Source organism: Rhinolophus hipposideros (assembly GCF_964194185.1).
Source record: "Rhinolophus hipposideros genome assembly, chromosome: 7".
Classification (NCBI taxonomy): domain Eukaryota; kingdom Metazoa; phylum Chordata; class Mammalia; order Chiroptera; family Rhinolophidae; genus Rhinolophus; species Rhinolophus hipposideros.
This window is the reverse complement of record NC_138053.1, coordinates 72389217-72400022: the sequence shown is the minus strand read 5'-3', so window position 1 is coordinate 72400022 and position 10806 is coordinate 72389217. Positions and strand designations below refer to the sequence as shown.

General features: G+C 36.2%; 1 protein-coding gene across 4 annotated transcripts in view; it reads right to left on the bottom strand.

Annotated features, from left to right (window-relative positions):
* SELENOP (selenoprotein P) overlaps window positions 1-10806 on the bottom strand; it is a 44940-nt gene that overhangs the window by 3200 nt on the left and 30934 nt on the right. For 2 of the 4 annotated variants that reach the window (XM_081052877.1, XM_081052875.1), the window contains exons 1-4: window positions 8510-8740; window positions 5102-5317; window positions 3770-3982; window positions 2410-2527 (exon numbers count right to left, since the gene is read on the bottom strand). In XM_081052877.1, coding sequence (XP_080909003.1) covers window positions 2410-2527; window positions 3770-3982; window positions 5102-5304 — 534 coding nt within the window. In that variant the 5' untranslated portion in view covers window positions 5305-5317; window positions 8510-8740. Of the gene's footprint in view, window positions 1-2409; window positions 2528-3769; window positions 3983-5101; window positions 5318-8509; window positions 8741-10806 lie in introns of those variants that run through there. The other 2 variants (XM_081052876.1, XM_081052874.1) reach the window with 1 other exon arrangement.

Sequence of the window (10806 nt, the reverse complement as noted above, 5' to 3'; positions counted from 1 at the left end):
TCCTCAAGCCTCTTACAAATGAATTAACATTCATGTTTTGAAAATAGATAAAATAGGGTATAGGCTATAATACAATTAGAGTTCAACAGTTCACCTCAGCTTCTATACTAGTTAAATCAACAGCAGAATTCAAATTTCCGTTTCTTATCAAGTACATTTCCTAAGTTTTCAAGAATTTTGAACAAGAACTTGAGAGATACACAAGGCTTAAAAAGAAAGTTAAACCACTGTTATTTGTATCTACAGAGCAAAACTAAACAAACTGGTTAAAATAACTTAAATTGACTGCAGTAAACTCAACCAAATATCAAATCCTAAAATCAGCTGACCTACATGGAACCCTTTGCACCTGTCAACAGTGCATCCAGTCTAATATTCTGAGATAAAGTAATTTCTCTCTGGTAGTTCAAAAATGCCAATAAACTCCTCAAGATCGATAGTTTTTCATACCTCAGCTTATGCCTGGAAATGTTTTGAACTTCACCAAAGTTTTGTTAATGTGTCTCTACTGTAGTGCTATCGGCCAAAAGTATCCATTGTCCATTAAATATAATATTCCATTCTGCATAAATCTTGTTCTTTAATTTGCTGCAAGTCTTTCTTTATTGTTTGGTATGCCCACAAATCATAGGCTCAAAATTTATAGATATAGCAATGTAATATGAAACCTCAACCTAAATGTATTTGTAAATAAAGTTACAAAATCAACTTGAGAGACCTCACTAAGTGGTTTGGTTTGGTGTTTTAAAGGTTTTGAACGGTTATAGATTCCATTGGATTTTAACATACAACTACTAAGTGATACATTTTTTTGGTTATTTCTGCATTACTTTTGAGAACTTCATAGTATTTGATTAAAAACTTAAATACAATTTGATAAATGTTTAGAATATACTGTGTAATGTTCTGAAAGTTCAATGATTAAACAAACACGAATAACTATAGCATAATTAATTTCAAGAAACCAATTACCATATTTCATTGCTTCTACAATGTATGTTTTTCGCATTTTAATATATTTCAAATTGGAATGCATCCTACTGTTGATGGTGGGGTAGCTTGTGTCCTACCTTAACTACAGCATTTTTGTAATTTGACATAAAATAATGTGTCATACAATTGATGGCATCTAGAATACAATGAAATAGAAAAATTCCAATTTGATTTGGCATGTCAGACACATATGATAAATTATTCCTTTTTACAGATTTGTAAATTTTGAGCATGTTGTAGGAATTGTTTCTACCTTTGTCTCAATATAACTAGGTATATTTAAAACTATTAGGCATTTGCAAAAATGCAAAATACCGAAATAATCCCAAAATATGAGGAATGAATATAGCTAGCATTTATTAAGCACTTAGTATAAGGTAGACACTGAGGTAATACTTCATTTGTATTATCTCAGTCTCCCCATCTTTAAAAGCAGTAAAATAATCTGATAGAATTAATCTGAAGATTAAAATGTGAAAAATGACATAACTAGAGTAATTAGCCCATTGTGCTCCTTAGCCCATTGTGCTCCTTAGCAACTAATTTAATTAAATGATTCATTAAGATTTGAGATGACTTTCTTTAGAGCTGGGGAAAAAATCTGAAGGAAGTATAACCTTACAAATAAAATTCAGAATTATTTTTAAACCTGAGTTTAAATTTTGCCAATTTGCCCGACCAAGCAAACACTGTTTGCAATTATTTTCCTTCTCAGTATGAGGGGGAAAGAGTCTAGTTAATTAAAATTAAAATTCCTTGAGTATATTTTTATAAACAATATTTAAATATAGTGCTTCTTATTATAAGGAAAAAATATTCTCATGTTTTCTAGGAAAGAAATATCAGTAACGAGTAGAAAACTTACTCCTTTTTAAAATAAATATAGTAATCCAACTGCAGAATGGGCAGACAGTGTAAAAGCTTCTGGAAAACCTGACAAAGTCTTGCATCCTTAAAAAATTAAGTACTTATCTGGGCCCGATTCTGTTTCAGGTAATGCTGGGTTTAGATTTTGCTGTCACTGTGCTCTTATGTGAACTACGCTTGGGTTCACAATAATTACAATAATTATTGTATTACAATATTACAATAATGTTGTCTTATGTTGTCTGAGTTCTTCGAGCATTTAAATTCCCACCATATCACTTGGTGGTAATTGAAATATGTGATCTATGTTGTTCTTTATTTTCTAAAATCCTTCCAGATAAAAGCGGCAATATGGATCTTGAAAAGATGTGTGAAAGTGTATGTTGCATGACAAGAAGTATGTGTAACTATAAAAATTACTGTTGTAGTTTATGTTTAGTACACCAACAGAAACAATGATTAGCTAGTTGGTCATGAAACACTAACTTATTTAGACAGCTCTTAAAAGATTTTCTCTTTTCTCCCAGTAAAAATAATTGAGAAAAATACCATGAGAGAGCAGTTTCCACATTTGTCTTCACAGTAAGCATCCTTAATGGCTTTTTCCACATATAAGAAATTTAGGATGGAGAAAGGCAAACCAAGATGATATACAAGACGGCCACATCTAAAAATAAAAAAGGACAAATACAATGTCATTACAATATTTTCTATATCATGATCCTACTCAAGCATGGTCTAGAATAGTATTATATAGGTTTAATGGTCTTATAACTAGGACACTTTCATACCTTCAGTAAAATTCCTTCAGTGGGGTCTCAAACAAGCTCCCTGGCCCTACATACCAGGTCCAGTGGTCATAGCAAGACTACAGTGAGTCTAATTCTAGCATTTTGCAATATTATAGATATGTGTACATCATATAAGTAGTATCAAAATAGTATAGTCATTGTGACTAGATCAAGTACAGTTCTGTAATTGACTTAAAAATTCTACCAATGCCCAAACCACTGACTTATAATAAACTAAGCTCTGTGAATCACATGAGCTTTTCCTAACTGCGAAGGCAGCACAAATGACACACAGAAAGAAATCACAGCATAACAAAAAGATCCTAGAGTCTCAGCCAGTAGCCCATTTATTTAAAAACATATCTGATGCAACAAAAATTTCCACACAATGAAAGAAACAGAATTATAATACTTGGTATTCTCAGAAATGGTGGAGTTGAAATGTCCTTCTTGCCCACATTTATCCTGTATACTATTTTATGTGAATATCAAAGGTTTACACTTTGCAACTGACTAAATTAGAAGTTTGTGGTCCTAAAAAAATGACATGTAATATTAAAAACATTTAGAGTAAGACCAAGCAGGCTTAGGCAAAGTCTGGCTCACCATAAATAGCAGCAACTAAGAATGTGAATAATATCCAATGCATTGGATATGCATTGAGGTTCCTTCTACATACAAATGTTCATGGAATCAAAAGCAGATTCATGCTTGTTATACCTAAATAATACCTAAACTTTATAGCTCAGAAATTGAGGTAGCCTGACATTATTACAAATAAGCAAGTGGTCTGCAAAGTGTGGTTGTTCATCTTGCAGAATTCCTAGATTAGAACTGTATGTGATACACAAACTGATCCTTCTTATGGTTTAACCACAATGCCAATTTACAGGGGGGAAAGTATAGTCAATTTTCTTTATTTCCCTACTGAAATGGTGAATTCTTTTTTGTGAAAGAAAATCATTTCAAAAATATTAAAATCAAACATTTTAATGGGTTCACTTTGAAACTGAGTATTTGGTAATAAAATAAAAGCAGGTATTTCAAATCACTTCCTATTAAATTAGATACAAAGCTAGTCTTTTAATTTGTGAGTGTGTATGTGTATGTGTACACACCTGTCATATATGAGGAAGTCATCTTTGTTTCCATTTAAGAGAGTCCAGACATCTGTTTGGTTTTCTTCTTGTTGATAAACAGGAATATGCTCTGAAACTTTACTTTTAAGATGCATATAGTTTAATCGAGAAGGGATTCCTTGATGATTAACAACAACATAGGAGATGTTAGAAAAACCTTCTTTCTCCAATTTTACTCGCAGGTCTTCTAAACTATTTGGAAAAAAATACAATAGAATAATCTCATTTAATTTTATCAGTGACTTCTCTCTTTCTCTTTATTTTTTTCTAGATGAAACTCTCTTACTACTTTTTACTTACTCATACCTCTTCTTTATATTGCTGTCAAGAACTAAAACTTTTGTTTTTAAAATTATTTATTGAGCACTTGTGCTCAGTTAAAATCTTATGCTAAATGCTTGCACAAACATTAGCTCATTAGCTCACAAACATTAGTCCTCTAATCCTATGAAGTGTACATTTTTTAATCCATTTTACAGTTACAGAGAATTCTACCCAATAAATATTTGCCAAATAACCCAACAAATACTTTTACAGATATGTGTTATATAAACTTAACAAAGTTATTTCTTTCTCTCTTTCTCTATTTCTCTCTCTCTCTCTCTCTCTCTTTAAGAAAGGAAAACTGTATCAAAATTGTAATTCTCAATACATATCGATAACAAAAGATGAATACAAGTCATGTTTGAGGTCTGAAATTGTAAGAGGTGCTCAAAGTGGTCACCATCAGTGTCCAGACACTTCGGATTATGGCAAACTACTGCTTGAGCAACACTGACAAAAGTGTCCACTTGTATACATTTTTTTGGCACCTCCGGGCATTTGTGTATGTATTTGCATATTATTTTGCATATATTTGCATATAGGTATACATGTCTATATGTATATGTATATATTAAATTTTTATATATATATATTAAATGACCCAAGACCTTTGTGGCATGTCTAGTGTTCATTCTACTCTGGCAAAGCACTCATCTTTACTTGCTCTATTGAAATAACTAATCCATTTGCAGGAGTACATTTTAGAACATTTTCATTACACAAGTAATACATATTTAGTAGGACATTATAAAATATAGGTCCACAAAAAGAAGAAAAAATTTCCATAGCCCCAAGAAAACCACTGTAAACATTTTGGTGTATATCCTCCCAGTCTCTATCTTCTACCATGTTCTATTCAAAGATACATAGTTTTTCCAAAAATGTGATGTACTAACTATATCTTTTCTGTTTTTATTTTATTTTATGTATGTTTGCATTTGAAGCTTCTCCCTTATGAAATCTTAGACCACAGAAAGGCTATCTTACCTAGACGCCTGCAGAATGCAAAAGGATCAGCTAGCTTGAAGAAGAGCAACCACGGTCACTGAACCATGTGAGTTCAGCATTGGGTCTTGATCCCCTATGCTCCAGACTGGAGGTTTTTTACAAAAGGAGCTCTGCCCGTGGCTGTCTGTTCCTCCCCAGGGGAGGAGACAGAGAGCCAGGGCAAACCCCAGGCTTCTCCACATTGCTGGTGTTGCCCTGTAAAAGAGAAAATATTTCTGTCATCTTTACAGATAACTTCACAGCTGTAACTAGGAATTTCTATTAAATCCAACAAGTATAATTCTCTTTCCTATACATATCTAACCACAGATTCTGTCTCCATATTGTTGGGCTCATTAGGTTGGACTGCCATGCACCAAATCGTCCCATGAAGGCGGAAAGATCCACCGGAGGCAAGGGAATTGTCAAAGCACCTCTTAACTATCTGGCTTAGCAAGATACTTCAGTAAGCGTGTTATGAACATTTGCCTAAACAGGGAGCCAAGTACTTCTCTAGAAAACAACACACATTTAGAAAAATTTTGAGCCTGTGGCCTCTATAACTAAGAAATGTTCTGTAAACAGGATTTTACTTTTATTTGAGATACACCAACTTCTCATTGCTTCTTTCCATCCTTTACCCTTCTTAGAAAAGAAAGGGTAAGCAGACAATTCTGCACAGAAAGGAAAAAAGCCAGCATAGAAAGAGAACCCAAAAATAAAGGGGGTGGCAGTGAAGGCAGTCTACCAATACAAAGGTGGCTTATGTGGGCCCTTAACTCTCGAGGTTCAAACCTTCTATATTTACAAACCTCTTGGATATGCCTCCCTTTTCTTGCTCTTATTCATTCTTTAAAATCTAGTTCTATTCATATGTCAATATTAAAGGATCTGAATCTCTTCAGATATAAAACTACCTGCCCAAATGTTACTACCACATCCAAGAAAAATATGGACCAATGAAAAAAACCTTACTAAGGAGAAATACTACAAATCACTGCCTCCTGTGCCATTTAAGACTCACTGACATCTACACTCAGTTATTTATTGGCTACCATTTACTTTCAGGAAGTTCCTGTGACGAGAGAGCACATTTTTGGGTATAAAGATGCCCTCTCCGAGTAGGAAAATTAAATACCTGACCAGAATTATTCCCCAAACTAAGGCTAACTCTCTCAGCCGAGAGATACAAATAAAATAGGTGAATTGTAGAGAGGTAGTGAAAGAAGGAGCATATTCAGTGGAGATGACCAGAGAAAGAAAAATCCACACACATAATTAGGCTCATTTTGATGTAAGAGTCTGTGGAGAGAGATCAGGACAAAATTCCAGAGCTGTAAAGTCGGCGCATTTTCAGGCACTGATCTGGGATTTTAAAAACGTAAAACCACTTTTTTTAGGGGGGTGGTTCAGAGGGGGTGCAGGGAGGTCAGAAGGCTAATGATAAGTTTCTTAGAGTGAGCCCAGAATTAAGAGGGGAGTAGAAAGGCTAAAATCAGATTGATTTGGGCTCTAGTGCACTGCTAGATATAGCTAGAACTTTATAAAACCTGATTACCTTTTACATCATTTACCACCACAAAATTCCTACCTATATATCATAAGAGCCTAACTAAAGGAAAGGGGGGGTTGGTAAAGAGAGGAAAATTTATTAGGACCATCCCAACTATTATAATATTTTAAAAATTCTAATGTTTAAAAAAGGAGAGAGTATATCTGGATGAAATGTAGGGAATTTCTTTAGTATAGTATTTACATTGACGATACAATTATCCTTATTATAGCTACCATTTTTTGAGCATTTATAAAACTGTATGCAGGTGGTGCTAAGCACTTATTTATATCATGTCAATTAATCCTACCAACATTGTGACCATCCTCCCCTTTTGCAGTTGAGGAAACTATGGCGAAGAGAGAGTTGAGGCATCTTGCCCAAGTCCACACGGGTAGTAAGTCACAAGAGACACTGGATTCAAACCAGTTCTGCTAAATCCAAAACATGACCTCTTAGCTACTGTAATGTATTGATAGTTTTTAGATAGGTCACCTTCAATAACTATAGCTGCCAGGGTTTTGTTTGTTTATGCCCTAAATTGGCAAAGAGAACATTAAAATTATTCAGGCTGTTTTATTTCTTATTGGAATGGCTAGACTTTTCCCTACTTTCTAGAATATATTCAGTAATGATAGAATCATCTGCATAAATTCAGCACTTGGTTACTCTCACTGTGCCATATAGCATGACGTTCTAAATGGCTGCACAGTGAATATAAATGAAAAGGCTAGTTCCCTCATTTATTTTTTTGATGGAAAAAATAACTAAAGTCATTTGCAGAGGGTAGGGTAGTGAATTACAGAGTTCCCACTTGCAGATTTTCCTGTTATAATCAATAGGCTGTTCAACTGTGTTTATTTAAGATCATTTTTACATAATAGACTTTTGATTGTAATTATAGCTGTCAGACATCTACATACAAATAATGAAGATAAATAACAAAATTGTATTTACTGGAGGCTGATCCGATAACATTTAGAAAATAGTTATTAGGTAGGTGTAAAAGAAATGGTTTAAAAGGTTAAAAATAACTGCAAAACTGCCATTACTTTTGCATCAACCTAATACAAATGTCACTAATCGCACCACTTTTTAATCACAAAACCTAAATTTGTCGGCCATATACAGACCTACATTTGTTTAAAATTCCCCATTAAAAGGCAGGGTATGCAGAACCTTATTCCATCCTTTTCTGGCATCTGAGGGTCCTTCCTCATCCACCTGAAAGCACCCACTCACCACTTAGACTGCAAAATTTTGCATTTAATCGCAGACCACCTGATTTTGACATGGGTTTTGACTCTTTCAAGGGTGACCATTTCTGCACAATGGACTGAACCTGCTCTCCCTTAGTGTTTTTTGTTTGATTGTTTGTTTCTGTTACTGCTCACAATATCCCTGAACATTTCTACAGCACTGTAGAATGGCCATATTTCATCTTTGCTCTTCAAATCCATGAGTTATTTTTGCCCGTGGAGTTCTCACTCTGCATTTCAGTGGGAAACACTTAAGCCTCAACATACAATATTGATGATTGTATTTTTAAAATATCACAACTTTTTGCAGAGTCAAAGTGTTGCATTTCACCAGCCTCCCGCCCTGCTCCCATCTTCATGCTACGCTGTGCAGAAAGGCAGGGCAGAGATCAACAATGTGTCTGCCCACTGAGAGCACCCACCCCCACCCCCCAATGTTAGAGTGTTTTGTTCTCTTCCTTCTGTGTCACTTTTCTCTACCTATCTCTTTTTGTAAAATCTATTCTGAGGAAAGAAACAGTTTGTCAGAGGCAAAATCATATTATTTACCAAACTCTAAAAGAATCAAGTACTTGAAAACACCAAATTCCTACTTACACAACCCCTCCTGACGAGGCTGCTTCCTTTCACTGTGCTCTCAGCTCTGCAGTTTCACAACAGCACTGGGAGAAACTGATATATATACTCCTGTTGTTTACCTCACCCTCAGCTAATAGTCCAAAGTGCAGTGCTCACTCTGACTGTGACCCTGCAAGCAGAGCAAACCCCTGACCCGATTACTACAATCAACTTAAAAGAAAGTAGCAAGTGCTGCCACGCACAATGTGGGGGGAAAGATTTTGGCAATTACTGATTTATTCCCTATCCTTTTTAGTCACCCCAGTATCCAGGACTTAATGGTACAGTCGGGGGCGGGAGGAAGGGCTAAGGGTAAAGAGGGCGTCCAAGTCATGTTTTTTTCCGAACTGTAATAGGGGAAATCATTTGCTGAGCCAGCAAGTTAAGCTGCTGCTTTAAAAAAAAAAAAAGAATTTCTTTTTCCTTTTGCTTTGTAGTGGTTAGGTGTTAGCCTAACTCCAACTGTGTCAGCGTTGTTAGAAGGTCACCTGCTGTTTCAAAGTTTCCTGGTCTCCTGCTGTTACAGACCTGCTGGGATTGTTTTTGCTATGTTTAAAACTTGATCTGTGCGGGATCTCACTGGACCTCTGCTCTTTTTCATTTAAGGAAAGGCATAAGAAAATAGGCCTCCTATCTGAGGGAAACCAGACCTCATTTTCATTATCATGGAAGTCCTACTTCCTGCAAGACCCATATATTCCACAGAATTTTTTTAGGAATCTAATGTAAAATTTTATTAAGTACCATACAAATAAAAGTTAGTAGTGGTAGTAGTGGGACGTGGAAAAGGGTTTGGACATTTCAAAACATACACATAAAATTGAAAATCCCTACTCTTTCAAAAAGGGGGATGTCGCATCCCTGGCAACAAGGGCAGTGAGGGTGCGAGAAGGGGCGGTTTGGGTTAACTTTTTAAGCAAGAAACAAACAGAGACTTAATGCAGTTAAATCTCTCCAAAGGCCAGGGGTCTCTCAGTCTCAGAGGACTGGAGCCCTGAATAAAGCTGGCTGGAGGTTTTTATTGAGAGGTCTACAACTATAAGAAAGCAACATTGTTTCTTACACGGTCTGTGAGGCTCAGACCTCTTAACAGAAAATGTTTATTCCAATTACCCTTTGTCTTTAAACAGTGGAAGCACAAGGTCCCAGGATGTTTTTACTTAAAGCATGTATCTTTTCAGGATCATGTCTTTCACATTGTAACAACTCCGTTGAGAGAAGTGGAAACAGGTGCAAGGGGAAAGCCAGAGCCCGCAACAGACTTTCCCAAGCAGGGGGAAGGGGAGGCAAGGCCCCTTCCCACACCTGTCCAAGGCAGCTCATTGGGGGTCCCCACTCAGTTCCGCCTGGCTTAGGTTGTATCTCCCGTGAGATATCTTACCTGTCTTTGGCTGCAAACCATCTTTTGGGGACCAGACAGAGAGACATAAGGTGTAAACACAAGGATGGAACAGAGTCCCAGAAAGGCACAATCTCACAAACTCTTCTTTCCTTAAGGAAAGACATGAAGGGACAGTTGGCTAGGCTGTTGTGTGACTACAGGGGTACATTATTTCCACTAGCCTGCAAGTGAACACACTCATGGTGGGTAAGGTAAAGAGCATTGTCAAATGATGGCATCCCTGGGTAGTGATTGTTTTCAAGGAAGCCTTGCTTTTACTTTGGATGCATTGTATACACACACACACACACACACACGCATACGCACACACACACACACACACACACAAAACCCTGTTGATTGCAATGCCCCAAGAACTGTTGTATGAGGTGCCAGAAGTAAAAACAATGTTATCCTTCCTCTAAAGAAATTTATTATCAAAGTAGAAGTTTGACATTTGAAAGCCAACTTCTGTGTATTCACAGTAAGTAGTAGGTGTTATCCATTTTGGGTCTCAGATCCTTTTGAGAATCCAGCTACATGCTTTTGTTTTTTTTTTTTTAATGCACATCTACATACTTGCTTTTTAAGAAGACTCTTATGAAAAATTTTTGTATAAAGCAGATTATCCCTCCTGCAAGTTATTTTCTTGACAAATTGAGTCATGTTGGGCCCTGTCCTGCAGCAGGAAATCAAGTGATTTCACCATCACCTCCTTCCTTAACATGTGACTTGGCAGCTGCCTCCTACCCCGGAAGGATTCCTTCTCAGTGTGCAGCCAACTCCAAAGCAAAGTACACAGGATCGTATGTGGCCAGGCCGTGTGTGTCTAAACCCCCCAGATGTCAAGAGAAGATAGGGAGCTTGTGATGTTTGAAGGGAAGCCAGTCTTAAT